The sequence below is a fragment of the Papilio xuthus genome, unplaced genomic scaffold, assembly GCF_000836235.2.
Source record: "Papilio xuthus unplaced genomic scaffold, Pxut_1.1 DF824655.1, whole genome shotgun sequence".
Taxonomy (NCBI): Eukaryota; Metazoa; Arthropoda; class Insecta; order Lepidoptera; family Papilionidae; genus Papilio; species Papilio xuthus.
The window spans coordinates 4,915,288-4,930,206 of NW_013533994.1; the positions used below are offsets into that span (position 1 = coordinate 4,915,288).

At 34.7% G+C, this 14,919-nt stretch overlaps 3 protein-coding genes across 3 annotated transcripts in view; all 3 read left to right on the top strand.

Annotated features, from left to right (window-relative positions):
* Positions 1 to 674, top strand: part of nrv3 (sodium/potassium-transporting ATPase subunit nervana 3) — a 6,568-nt gene extending 5,894 nt beyond the window's left edge. The window contains exon 7 of the mRNA XM_013325539.1: positions 44 to 674. Coding sequence (XP_013180993.1) covers positions 44 to 215 — 172 coding nt within the window. The 3' untranslated portion in view covers positions 216 to 674. The remainder of the gene's footprint in view (positions 1 to 43) is intronic.
* A 3,591-nt stretch (positions 675 to 4,265) lies between these two features.
* On the top strand, positions 4,266 to 7,766 carry LOC106127697 (sodium/potassium-transporting ATPase subunit beta-2). The gene is made up of 7 exons (XM_013325898.1): positions 4,266 to 4,412; positions 5,925 to 5,975; positions 6,299 to 6,418; positions 6,486 to 6,664; positions 6,766 to 6,852; positions 7,026 to 7,254; positions 7,441 to 7,766. The coding sequence occupies exons 1-7, from the start codon at positions 4,349 to 4,351 to the stop codon at positions 7,542 to 7,544; spliced, it is 834 nt and encodes a 277-aa protein (XP_013181352.1). The 5' UTR covers positions 4,266 to 4,348; the 3' UTR covers positions 7,545 to 7,766.
* Positions 7,767 to 8,807: 1,041 nt separating this feature from the next.
* The window catches only part of LOC106127683 (lysosome-associated membrane glycoprotein 1), a 16,259-nt gene continuing 10,147 nt past the window's right edge, over positions 8,808 to 14,919 (top strand). Inside the window, exons 1-2 of the mRNA XM_013325870.1 lie at positions 8,808 to 9,007; positions 9,205 to 9,624. Of these exons, the coding sequence (XP_013181324.1) occupies positions 8,950 to 9,007; positions 9,205 to 9,624 (478 nt within the window). The 5' untranslated portion in view covers positions 8,808 to 8,949. The remainder of the gene's footprint in view (positions 9,008 to 9,204; positions 9,625 to 14,919) is intronic.

Below are 14,919 nucleotides of genomic sequence, written 5' to 3' on the forward strand. Positions count from 1 at the left end.
ACAGTGTATATAGAATATTTTTTGATCTGATGTACTTCAGCAGATTGCCAAATGTCAGTCGGAGTGTTCGTAAAGTATATAAAAACTCAACTCGTTGTTTTCCAGCCGGCGTTCTGATCAACATCGAATGCAAGGCGTGGGCCAAGAACATCTTCTACGACCGATACGAGCGGCGCGGCTCTGTGCACTTCGAGCTGATGGTGGACCGCTCCTAGGCGGCCGGGCCAGAGCCGGGGCCGGGCTCCGCCGCGCGACCGTCAGTTGGCGCCGAGGCATCCGACCGCTCCACACGACTGCCATTACTTGTCGCGCCCGCCAATTGACAGTCGCTTCGTGTAGCCGCTTTCATTTTTAACTTTGTCACAAATAAATAGTCAAGTTTAGGTACGGAAAGATAAAAGCGATTGGCCGCCAAGGCAGACGTTATCCCGGGAGGGTCGCAGATGCCAAGCCATGTTCGGACACGCCGGGCGCCGGCTGCCAAGCGCCATTAGCAATAGAGCCACATAGTCGGCGGTTTATTTATATTCGTTTTAGAATAGCCAGAGGGCGCCACTGATTTCAAGTTTTGTTTACACGCTTAAAGTTTTAAACTATTAAATAATGTTTATTATGTAATGTTTTCTGGACGGAGAGTCAATAAATATGCAATAGTTGGTTTCAATTTAGCTTTTCCGTGCGTTTTATTTACCTCACCTAGTCCTTTTCCTTACGAGCCTGGTTTAGTTTCTTTGACTTTGAGGATATATCCATAATATCCATGGTCAATATATGATGTATTGGTTATTTTTTTTTAAAAGACAATCTGTAGATCACACTACAGGAGAAGAGAGATTAGCTGAATTTAGTTATAGCTATTTGTAGTCTCAAGCTCAACGGACGTTTTTTTCCAGTGTCCTGCTAAAAATCATGTAACTTCCTAACTTTACTAATTCGTAATAGTAACAAGACTGAAATAATCTTCTGTAACTCTCGCACTCAGAGTTTTGAAGTGATCACTAAGGGAGCGAAGTCACTTTAGTGTAGATTTCCTATAACCTCTCTATGAATATATAAATTTATAATTACTAAGGATATTGATCAGGAGCTAGGTTATTTAACTGCTGCCATCTAGCGGAATCTAATAAAACGTGACTTAATTTGTAATTGCCAGTTTTATGTTGATTTCGTCTATGAGGCAGATTTTTTATCAGGATTATATGTATTATTTTAAGTAATAGGGTTTCAAAATGAACTATTGCACAAAAACTTATGAACTCTAGTTTTACTTTTGTCCAGCTGTCCGAAAGAAAATTCGATAACTTTGAGTTAGACTTGTGACTTCGTATATTAATATTGTCGCATGAGGCACTCAGAACGCCTTTTTCTAGATTTGTTTTTGTTATAATCAGCGTTTGGATTATGTCTGCGTACGATTTTTAAAGATATTATACTTATAGTTCAACTATTTCTAGGTTCTCAGTTTGTAGGTTATGTTTTATATTGAGATTTATATTGAGTTTTTGATAATGACTGTGTCACATTTTAATTTCAATAATTAAGTATTTAATATAATATGTGTTTTTTATTTAGACAAACAACTTTGAGTCCAGAAAAGAGAGCGTAATGTAGTCCACATTACGTCCTGAAAAATTAAGTACCTGTATAAATATACAACTGCATACAATTTGTTTTAAAATGGTTAAACTATTTAAGAGACACAAAAATAAAAAAAATAAGAAAAGCTTCTTTTGTTTTCTAGGTACGTAATAAAAAAAATTATGATACCGATTGTTTTTTATTCTGAGCAGTGAAAGTTATCATGCATTGTCACTAGATGGCGCTTTAGGAAGAGAAGTATTTTTTAAACTCTTCAACATCACAAACTCTTCAGTATTAAAAAATAACGTAAAGTAGAAAACTAATGATTTCTGCTATTATCATTATTTGCATATTTGTGATTTTTGTATAATAACTAACGACTTTGCCACCCAGAATTAGCATCTTATAGTAATTGTACATACTCCATATTGATACTATTTTAAGTACCACTAATTTAAAAAAATTAACAATTTAATTTAAAAAGGGAAATTAAGATTAAGAATTATAATTCGCATAGAACTGAAAATTGGTAGGAATGTGATAAACCATTATATGGTAACCCTGAAAAGTCCCCATCGGTCGAAATAAATTCAATATTTTTCTAGACATATAATATCTTATATATCAACTTAATTAAGGGTCCATTGTATTTCGTAATTTTGATACGATAAATATAATATCAAATTTATCTGAAAACATCCCCCTCATTGGCAACGAATTCGCCAGAACCGGCGCCGAGCTGTCGGCCCGCGCAGAGCCCCGACCCATATAGCGGACAAAGAACTTATGAGACACGTACTGATTTATACCATGTAAACAATGGAATAATTTTAATATCTAGCAATTACCTGGATTTTTGATAAATAAATATAAATATTTATAGAATAACCATCAAATCAATTATATTTAACAATGATATTTGAGGTTCCCGACATGTTGTAAGCACGTTAAAAGGATGAATAAATATAGATTGGCAATAGAAAATTATGTTGCGAAGTAAATAATTGTACAGATTAGGTGAATGACATGATGAAGAAAAGTGCATCAATGTATACGTGAAAGTACACAAAGCGAGAGGTCCTTCTTACCATTGAATTACCAATTCAATGCAATCACTACCTATACCTCTGGGTTATTGGCGTGTGCATATATCTACAAGTACTTAATTATTTGTAGAATTAGTTAATCTACGTTAAAGTTTCTTTATGTTTTAGTAAATATAGTAATCGATACTAATACAATGAGACTGACAAACAATGAAACGGCGACAGACAGTCTGAGGCATTACGTTCACTCGATCTGGAATCAGGTCATGGGGTTATATTTTTATCTTATAAACATTAACTAAGTACCTACTTACGATAATTATTTATTCAGTTATTTGGTCTGGAAGCCTTTTTATACATGCTCCAACACAAACTTTGTCTCTCTTTGAAGATACTTTTTGACAAACTAAACATAATACGCGCTGATGCAAGTAAATATGCCTACAATAGAAAACGGTGATAAACGCGTATGGGTACATTCAATAGTCTTAATGAAAAACCTTTTAGTATTAGATTACTTTTTTATGGCTTTGGATGTGAAGTATATTGTTGTATCATCATTGTAAGCATTAACACCTTGTCTTTTGAGTAACTTAATATCCTATTGTCTCTAAATATTGTCGATGTTCTGTCCATTACGTAACAATGGCACGACATCCCCTGTTTTACGTCGCACCATGCTAAAAACGTACACAGCTTAACAAATTTAAGTAGAACCATTTAAATAATTTTTACAGTTTTTGTAAAAGATGAGATACAATCTAATAAGCAGTTTGTATATTTAATGTAGCGTATGTTACTTATACGACTATTCGAATTTTTACTAAGTAATTCTTGAAGTTGAAAAGTTTGTTTAAATTTACCAATAATTCTCTTTGACTCTTATGCACATACATTTACGCAAATATAACATTAGTACTAAAAGTAGTGAATAATTGTAGTGGTAATAATATCACCCAAAATAATGTCTAAAAACACTTACAACGTGTTTGTTGTTTTTGGCGAATGATACAGCTGAGTTTTGTGCACTGTGGCATTGGTGAAATGTTAGCGTAGTATCTGTAAGGCGCCAGGGCGGCGACGTCACAGGCGCCAGCCCCTCGTCCTCGTCTGCGGAACCTCCATTGATTATACCATGTTTATTTATTTGAATAGATTATAGTTTTAAATACGCACAAAATTTTATTACGTAAAACCAGTACGTAGAAGTGATTCAACTTGACATCAGAGAAAAATCTAGAAGCTTTTACGTTTATGCATTTACCAAAATGATAAGTGATTAATTGTGAAATTACGATTATTCACATTCTAATAATTTAATCGATATTTTTTTAATTGTAATAGATGAAGAAGGTCACGACCTCGCGTCATCAAAGACAATCTAATTTTCTATTCAATTATTACACTTAGAATTTGTTAACAATAACTTATTTAAATTAATCAAGTCAGTTGAGGTATATAAATACTAAACTTTATAAGTTAGTAAGTAATAATCCAAACTATAAACAGATTAATTAACTTTAATATAACATCCATACAAAGCCTTCAATGTAAAACGTCTGTGATGTTACGATGTTTTGTGATCCCATTTCCTGTTGGGAGAGTCGTGCCGGCAGCCACGGCAGTCGCTCTCGACACTTCAGCGCGGCACCAGGGAACCGGGAACCGGGAACTTGGAACTGGGATCCAGGAATAAGGAGACAAAGGAAATATACTTCAAAATGGGTTTCGAAAAGAGAACCATAAAGATCATAGTGTGCGTTGCTGTATTATTATTGGTGATTGGTAAGATTTTTTTGGATTATTTAAAGTATTTTAAAGTATATAGTAAATTATTAATATATATTATAGTAATTTTAAAATTTAACAATTTTCGTTGACTAAATTTTGTTTTAATAAAAGTAAATGAGTATTTTATTAAAGACCAATTTAACTTTACTAATTATGTATTTTAAATACCCATTAGTTTTTTTTGCTTAACCCAGTTAAATACTCCGATAAAAGATGTAATTATTTTTCTTAATTTTAAAGGAAAAAAATACTTATGAAGTTTTTACATTACAAAAAAATGTAAAATTTGAGATTCGTAAGACTAAACAAACTAAAAGTAATTAGTTGCTTGCGGAAAAATCTTATTTTTTTATCAGTGTTTTTATGAATATCTTAACATTATATCGTGACCTGTATATTACTTTGGTTTCATAACGTTCGAACAAGTAAATTATATTATAAAAATCAATGAAATGATTTTATTTTACACTGAAATATAATAAATAAATAAGTTTTACTACTTGAAGGGCCGTGTGCCGAGTTCGGAAGAACCGAACGGTAGTTACGGCGTAGCATCGACATGAAGCTACGCAGTTGCTACAAAGCCTTCAACTTAATTAAGGTAGTCTTTCATAGGCAAAGTTTTTAAAATGTATAAATTTAGATAGTGTCGTAGTTATGCATCAAAATTATTTTGGATCTACAGTAATTGAACTTTGGTTTTACACCGTTTAGAGTTAGGGCTAATTCGACGTAAGATCTGGTGTAAGATAATAGAATTAATATGATAGTGTGGGGAGCTTTGGTTAGTTTTCTGTTGAACCCTAATTATTTGTACTTAAGATGGATCATATAGTCGTATTAGGCAGAAGAGTATTGTAAATTGCTTATCGGAAATATTTTATAACTTAAAGTAAAGTATTTTAATAATCCATAAATTAATTAATAATCCTAGGACTTATAAAACTAGGATATAGGTGTAAGCTAATAGCTATCGACTATCCATTAGTCAAACAGGTCCATTGTTCGCGTTAATCCTCGCCTTTATTGGATCTGGCGGACTTTCCGCGGCAACGCAATGTTGCCAGGATATTAATGAGCTAATGCACTTACTGTGTCGGACATTTACGGCAAATATTGCATTGCAAATAAATAGCTTTTACACGGAATTAAATGTAAAAGGATTTGAAATCTTCATTACATGTGATACACGATTCTAAAATGAACTAAAAACTAATATACTTATTTTAAAATATAACTTTTAACGTACACTGTCGTTAAACGGAACCAGAATCGAACCGAACTCTATTTGTTATGAACCAGGTACAATTGGTTTGTTCCAGCAGTACATCTAATAACTAGGCTTACAGCTCGAGACTTTATCAAAATTCGGTTGTTGTTTCAGTATTTCCTGAGAGAATGTGCGGGATAACTACATGTGGAACTTTGTTTTCTTTCGCGAAAGGCTTCGCTTCGGTGTCGTTCACTTTCGAGGCGGTGTAATTAACGTTGTAATTAATTTTGCAGGAGCAATAATCGGCTTGGTACTTGGACTTGTTCTGCCGTACCGATACGTTGGTAAGTACCAAGATAAAGATAACTAAATACATATTATATTTGTATATGATAACTTTAAAAAAGAAAAGCTGCGAGCGAATAAAGTACTATTAAAGTTAAACAAAACAGTTTTACGTTCAACGTGTTTGTCATACGAAATTAACGACCAATATTGATGAGCGCGTTGGTGTCAATCTCAAACCTTTTAACGACACAAAGGGCATAAAATTCTGACATTATCCGAAAACTCTTTTTATCGCCATTTTCTATTTTATTTCTAGCGACGTGTATGGTTCGAAGTGGTCGTCTTCTCTTCTACTATAAATAATATTGTCTATGTGCAGAGCTGGAGGTATGGCCGCGATCAGATGAGTACAATCGGGAGCAACCGCTTATCCAGTTCCGCGTCAACGACCCCGGCAGCTGGCATCCCTGGTACAACCGCATCAATGACTTCCTCCGTGGTGAGCAACTCTTGTGTGTAATGTTTTCTGCTACAAAACATCATAAACTAACATTTAATTTGATCAGCGTACGAGACGAATGTTCCGGAGGAGCCGCCGCGCGCGCCCTGCTCTACACTGCGCCACGACCAGCGCGTGCCTAGCCCCAACTGTGAACGCGCGCTGGCCGTGTGGGCGCCCTGCATCGCTGACAACTTCTACGGCTACCGCGATGGTACGCCCTGCGTCTTTCTCAGGCTGTCGCATGTAAGTTTAGTAGTCATTTTGGTTACAATGCAAGACATAAGTAAATCTGGTAATAACAGCTTTTTTTCTGTATATGAGGATAAAGATTGTTTTGGCCTCAGATCCACTACTGGGTACCGGAACCGTACAACGTGTCTCTGCCGCTAGCCCTGCCACCTGACATGCCCAACAACATCAAGCAGATGATGGTCAGTAAACATTCATTACTATTGAAATAAATCACGCGATTTTAAAAAAGATATTTTTCCAGTGTGGAAAGCTACAAATAGAAAATAATGCTGTAGTTTCCATCTGATCCCTTATCGTTAATTCCTGAGTTTCCGATAATATTTGAATATTAGCTATCATTTGGTGTTTGCAGATGCAACGCCCTGCGCACGTATACGGTGACTACGTGTGGGTGTCGTGCGGCGGCGAGTTCAGCTCGGACCAGGAGAATGTAGGCCCACTGCAGTATATACCCGCGGGACTGCCCCCTGGCTTCCCCACCGCTCGCCTGCACACCGCCGACCGCATCCCACGTGCCGCGCGCGCGCAACCTGACCCATTGCCCGGACCACTCATCGCGCTACTCTTTGAAAACCCACGACGTACGTTTGTATGATACAAACTTTTTTCAACCTAAACATGATTGAAGCGTTATGGTTAGAGCGTCAAAAAATATATCATTAATAAAATTTCAAATCATACTAAATGCTGACTCATAACATTAAGATAACTCTCATTATAAGTTTACCGTCTGGTATTAAAACGATAATTTGCTTTGTTGCGATCAGGTGGTGTTTTGATCAACGTGGAGTGCAGGATCTGGACCCGAGACATCCTTTACGACCGCACCAGCCGTGTCGGCCGCGCGCGCTTCGAAATATACGTTGAATAAATTCCTATTCCTTGATATTACTTACTTAATAAGTTGTACATTATTTTATGGTTGCTATTACTCATTTGAATCTAATAATTAATAAAATGTTAACCATCGTTACTCTACAATATAAGAGCAAAACTACATTTTGATTATGAAGAGAGTAAGTTTTTATAACATTACGCGGCTAAATTGTATGATCAGTGTTACCCTGTAAAGAAATGTTTTGTTTTAAATCTGACCAAACCCGTAACTATTTTAAAATTACGTGAAATTAGAATAAAATTAGTAATTAATAATGATATAAACATAAACTTACTATTATGCATAATATTTGTATTGCAGTCTTGTAATTGCTTGCTAGTTTTTCAATCAGTCTGAAAGTATCTCTTGTTATAACATTTAAAATGTGTTAAGATTAAGTGCTTTTTGTGTCTACATCGTTAAAGTTATAAAAGAACATTGTGTCAAATAATTTGTGTAATAATTAAAGTCAATCTTTAAAATGTATTAAAATTTTTGATGATTATTATAAGGTTATATAATTGTTTAAATACTAAGATACTTTACGTAAATGTTGGCGTGTTTTTTAATAAAAATTTATTAAATATAGTACGTGTTATAATTTATTATTTTATAAAATCAAAATGAGACTACAAGCATCGTTGAGTAATCAAGTTCTGCCAAATCACTTTGAAATTTAAAAAAAAATTAAAATTAATACAAAATCATAAAAGTAAAATATGGTATAAAATGAAAATCTGCCTAGCATCAAAAGGTAAATAATTTTTCAAAAGTCCTACCACATTGTACCGAAATAGCCGAAAAAAAACTTTAATTTTGCCGCCGAAATCAAAAAGGACATATTCCCAACATAATCTCAAGGTTAAAAGAAAGGGAAGTCCTTGTTCAGCGATCTATTTTCATTAGTTAGACAGAGATAAGTCTGTTTTTCAATGTTCTTGCAATTCAATGTTGCTAGTTGCAAAAATATTTAAAACTCACGACTTGGCCAAACACACAAATGGTTTTGAACACACAGAAAAAACCAACAGTTTTGAAACTATTCGGACTAACTTCACGAGAATCGAGTCATTTTAAATTAGGTTTTTACATGAATTTTAATAATTAAGTGTACTATAGTGTTGAACCATTTTGAATCCAGGTCCCAGAAAATAATAAATGGGTTAAGGATCACTTTTTAAAATTACCGTTTTAGTAGAACTAATTTTTATCAGCTGGTAACACTGGTCACTTGTATCACTGTCGAATAATCAAGAAACGAAATTGACATTTCTCATTCAGCCGAAAGCATCGGATTAAATTAAAATCCGCAATTGCTGTTCACTTGTGAAATTGTTCTTGAATATTCTTCGTTTCTAACGTTTTATCCTTGAAAAGTGTCTAAGATATTTTGTGAAAAATGGGTTATCTGAAAGTGTATATTTTCTTAGCAGTAACTTGCAGTTCTGTAATAATAGGTAAGTGACTCTCGACATGTCGTGTTGCAAGTTCTTTGTTACTTTTATCGCGTTACGTATTTAGAGTCGCGTTGTTTTTGCGTTTTCTGCAATTGCTAACAACTATGAACGAAGCGCATTTAATGACGAAAGTTCAAATTTTAATGCTATACCGTATCGTATTCCAATAAGATCAAGTTTACCTATTTTTCTCGCAGGTCAAGGAGGCTTAACGACAAAGAAACCTGATTTAATCGATCTACCGACGAGCGTAGCATCTCTAAAAAGTATATCCGATGCCGTCCCCTCGGTCGATGTGATAGGGCCGTCACACGAGCCTCAGCAATCTCCGAGCCCCCAACCTGACACGACAACGACTCCGACTACGAGCACCACCAGCTCCACTACCACAACTTCCACACCTGCGCCCACAACTACAACAGAACCAGCTCCAAATACCACCACTGTGCCAACCACAACTGTGACTCCCGCCCCAGAGCCGAAGCCGACGCCTGCCCCTGGCCCGCTGCCACGGCCCACACAGGGCACCTGGTATTATACAGACCAAAGCACAAACGTCACATGCATCCTTGTCCAGTTTGCTGCTCAGCTCAACATTACATACCCTAAGAATAACAGTAAGTAACTTTTGTTTATGACAACATTTATCTTGTCAACATGAGCCTAGGTTCATTATTAAATGCAAGGATTAATATTATATTGAACATTGAATGGTGCTTACATGGTACAATTTTTTTACAATGAAAATAAAATCATTATAATTAAGTTTGGTGACTGTTAACTTTGAAGAAACATTTATAATGTCATGGAAAATCACATAGACTATTTAATAAGATTTTTTTATTTTGCATGGATGAAATCATGTGCAAAAGCTAGTATATAGTATATGTACATTCCCATATATAATGTTGCAATCAAATTACAATGAAACAATATAACATTGAGCAGCCATACAAAAGGTAACCTTGAAAGCATTCAATTTTACAAGTTCACTGAAAGTCGAGATTCTAAGTAATGATTCAGTCACTGAAAGTATGTTGAATGGCCATCAACAATATTTTTTTAACTATTATAAATTTAAAAAGAAAATTAATTCTAAAAAGTATTTTAAAATTTCTGAATTTATTTGAATTTTTCTGTTATTCATAACATTTATTAGCACATAACAATTACTAGCTGATGTCTGGATGTTCAGTGCTATATTAAAAAACTGTAAATTGAGTCGGTTTAGCTGTTCTTATATTATGTGGTAACAAGCACTTGCTAACTTTGATTTCACGGAATTCTCTCGCTAAAGTGAGTCCCAACAGTGAAAGATTTTTTCAAATTGGTTCAGTAATTTGAAAATCTATTCAATGCAAACAAATGAAGTTCAATATTCATCATCAGCTCACTACACGTCCCCACCGAGTAGCTCAGAGCCTACCCCAAGTTAAGGGTGATTAGGCCATAGTCAACCACGCTGGCCAAGTGTGGGTTGGTTGACTTCAATATTGCCTCTTTATAATATTAATATAGACTAGTAGACTAGTTTATCTAGGTCTTTATAATATTGGAATAGTTCTCGTAGCAGTTAAATTCTATCTAATATTTCAGGAAAGGCTGCTTTCACCTCACGCACATTAGGTTAAATTAAATTGATGACTCGTGTATCAGTACTTGCTGAGTTTGCTAGTATACTAACCTATTTATTAATTAATGCATAATTTTACGTAGTTTGCTATTGAAGTAATAGAGTCACAAAACTTTCTCATCATGACTTTCATAAAGCTATTGGTTTTGATAAAATAAAGAAAAGTATAGATTTAAATTGTTTAGATTAAATATCATCTATTTTTTTGTTAAGAATTTTAATTTGGTTTTTATTTTCGACAACTTAATTTAATAATTATTATATATTTTTTAAGATTGATTACTACTTAATTAAATTTTTATTGAATTTGATTCCAAGAGAAGATTAAATTCTGTTTAATATAGATTTCACGAAATTTTCAATGATTGGCTTTAAAGGAGGGTATTTTTGCATAAGTCTTAAAGTTGGGGAATACCAAGTGCTTTGTAAATCTTAATTACAAGAAATTTCGACGAAAATCGTTGCGGAAGAACAGTCGTTGATATGGATTTTACATTTTGTTTGCATGTTGACCACATGATGCAGTCTAGTCTCGCTTGTGGTATAACTTTTTTGTTCATAAAGATCTAGCTGTCGCCCGCGACTTCGTTCGCGCGGAATTAAAGAAAAAACTTAATTAGTAGTCTGTGTTCCTCCAGATTATAATTTACATGTATGCCAAATTTCATTGAGATCTATGCAGCCTTTCTGGACACACTTTCAAACATCCATCCGTCCATCAAAACATTCGTATTTATTATATTAGTAAAGCAATGTCGTCAAGTTACTCGATCTAGTCTAGGATTACGAAGTGTTGAAGTCGTATAAATCGTTTGGCGACAGACTGCGCCCGGCCTCGATCAATGATTGTCGTATTACTAACTATGCCCCGCGGTTTCACTCGTAAAAGCATTTTACTCTATTCTTTGAAGCTAACACTTTTGTACAGAATATTTTTTATGAATAAGAATATTCAAGCGTTGTGCGACTAAAAACCATGGCATCTTTTTTTGGTTCTAACGTGGTATATTTGATCTGTATGTTGCCAATAGTGTAAATAGGTTATCTGCATGTTTATAAATGCATAAAAGAAGTGTTTAAGACTGGTATAGACCAAACTGGAATGGTACCTACCGGGTCTGCCGGATGCGTTCAATTCACGAACCAGTTTGCAGGACAATCGAAGTTAAACGGCAATTGGCACACGATGTTGACCATCTTCAGGTCAATTTTGAACCCAGTTGTGTCTTCAGGTGCCTCGTAATGAGGCACGTGTCTGTTCTGACATTTCTGACTCTTAGAATTTCCTCAGGTCTTCAACTCCAACAGAAAGACAAATGCTTATTATACGGGAATTTAATTTGAATGCGTTCATTGAACGTTATTTATTATGACGAAAAAATGAGGTCCACATTCGTTCTTAAAATAACCACTATCTTTTTTAAAATAAAAGTACGCCAATATTATTATACAAAAAAAACTTGCACTATATACAGTTCAATTACCTTTTTAAATTTGTTCTTTATAACATGTATTATATTAATTGTTTATTTCCTTAAATTCAAACAAAATGGATACAGCTTTAACCTCGTCCATGGCTTATCTCTTTCTATATCTATGTATTTACTCATATGTCAGTAACGGTTATTTTACTGACCTTATAGCCAATACTGGCTGTTGTCCGCGACTCCGTCCTTCCGAAATAAAGAAAAAAAAATAATTAGGAGCTTATGTGTTCTTCCGGATTGTGTTCTACATCTGTACTTTTATCGAGCTCCATTTAGCCGTTATGTAGATACGTTGTAACAAACAACCATTTATATCCAGAACGGCTGCAAGGATCTCGATGAAATTTGGCATAGATGTAGAACAAAGCCTAAAAGAATATAAAGGCTACTAATTAAGTATTTTTTATTTATTTGTGCGTATTGTTGGTACACACTGTCACTTTAATGCACAATCCTATGTATCCAATCCTGAGAATTTTTCTTTTGTATAGTTTCGTGAATAGCTTTCATGTTTTCACAGATTATCTCATTTTGTATATGTTTAAAACTAAATTTATGACGTGATATAAACATTGTTTAATCTTAACAATACAAATTATAGAAGCATAAATAGTTTGGTAAACATTATAATAAGGTGTCGCAAGCTGGCGACGTGTTGAACAACACGCTAATGGATGTAAAGCGACGTGACAACAGCGTGACACGCTTTAGCTCAGCGACAAATATCTTGGTCAAACACCTGTATTCCACATAAGACAAAGGAATTTTGAACACAAAAGTAATATTCTAGCTATAATATTTTCAAATTAATATATTTTTCCTACCAATCGAAATGGCGTTGCTGGTATTAGGGCTTTCAACATTTAAACGTCAAGAAGACATCAATGTTTAACACGTAGCCCGATGCACCATACAAACCCGAAATGTGGCGGCCCTAACACTAACCACAAAAGTTTACCCCTGCCCATTTTTATACCGTAGTCTTGCAATATTGGTCGGATCATCAGTACATTATTATGATCTTCCTCATCGTATCATCGCATTTTGGTCTTCTTAGCTTACTAATATTATAAATGCGAAAGTTTAGATGGATGGATAGATGGATGTTTGTTAGAAGATATCTCCCGAACGGTTGTATGGATCTCGATGAAATTTGGCACAGATGTAAAACTTAGTAAGGAAGAACAGATAGTCTACTTTTTAAGTTTTGTTTTTAATATAGCACGTATTGAGTCGAGGGCGATAGCTAGTCTTCTTTAAATAACTAAAGTTAATTATTATTAATACAATGAAATCGCCTTCATCGTGGCCGGCTCTACTTACCATGAAGCTTTGTTATTTGTTTAATCCGATTATAAAATAGCTGCAAGTATTATGTAGCTATTTCAACTGGAATTTTGTTACTCGACGTGTTTATTATTTTGAACAGAGTCATCAATTGTATTACGGGTTTATATAATATTTAGTATGTGAATATAGTGTGTTATACAGCTGCAATTGGCATACTTTTTTCTTATGTGAACACTATTGGGGTTGACGTGGTTGTGGGAATTTGAAACAAGCTTTTTTATTTTAGTTTCTACTGCGCACAGTAATTTTTGTTATTCATAAATAACAGTAGAATGCAGTCTACACCGGCCAGAGTTTCTATGTCGCATTTAGAATTGGTTATTGTAGTCAAATATTTCACGCTAAGACTGACCAATGTAGGGAAATATATTCTGACCAACACAATAGGCCTCATTGCAGTAAACACGGTGCGGTATTCCTAGGGCTGCCAATATTTCGAGCTTTACAGGAATTCTCCGAGTTTGAATGGTGCATAATCGGGGTACTGGTTCGCGATAAATTGGGTAGTGTGAAACAAGTCATAGTCTGTTAAAAACAACTTTTTTTTCGTCATCAATCTAAGGATTTTATGTTAGGAAAATAGTTTGGTTTTTTCCGCGGCAGCCCTAGATATGCCTGTCTATTGCACAACAATAGGCGTTCTGTGCCACGTGACTACGCCGCCAGCGCCACCACAATGATCTGCCTTGTTTTTTTATCAACAATCGAATGTCTATGCTGTTCACAGTATTTACGGAACTCCCTCACATATTTTTATTGGAATTTATTATCCTATGGTAATAAAATAAAAAATATATATAAGTCGCCTATAATATGGGTTGCTGGATTACATTTGAAACTTGTTTTGGTTGAACCGTTTGTCAAGTGTTCAGAGGGATGTTAGGTTTGTAAACTGCGGTTACTCATGGGTTAGGTTTCGCACACTTGGTTGATGTCAAGAAGTAACCATCACCGTTTCTTTCTTTTTAGTCACTACTTGAATAAATTTATCTGTGGCCACCAGATTTTTCTAGTTTAAAAGTTGTTATACTTAAGCTGTTAAACTTTAAACTGACCCTTGATATGATAAAGAAATAAACAATAGTTGATCGAAGCAGATTATAATATATTCCAGTAAACCAATTCTCCCGCATTTAATCTCGTTAAGTAAATCTTCTTACCAACCGAAACTAATTAACTTCATAGAAATGGATGCCTATCTTGTTAAAGCAGTTATTACGGTGTTCCTATAATCCAATGTATAGAAAAACAAATTCCCCATGACTTATTTTGAGCCTGATTACTTCTCAGCGCATGGCAGATATAGTGCCTACTTCTTCATTGATTTGTTTATTGTGTCATGAGATTATCAAACCTAAGTAGTTTCAATGTAGGTCTCTTTTGTTTTGGTTTTATTTTAAACAAGCGGTCGCCCGCGACGTTCGACGCAAAATTAAAAAAAA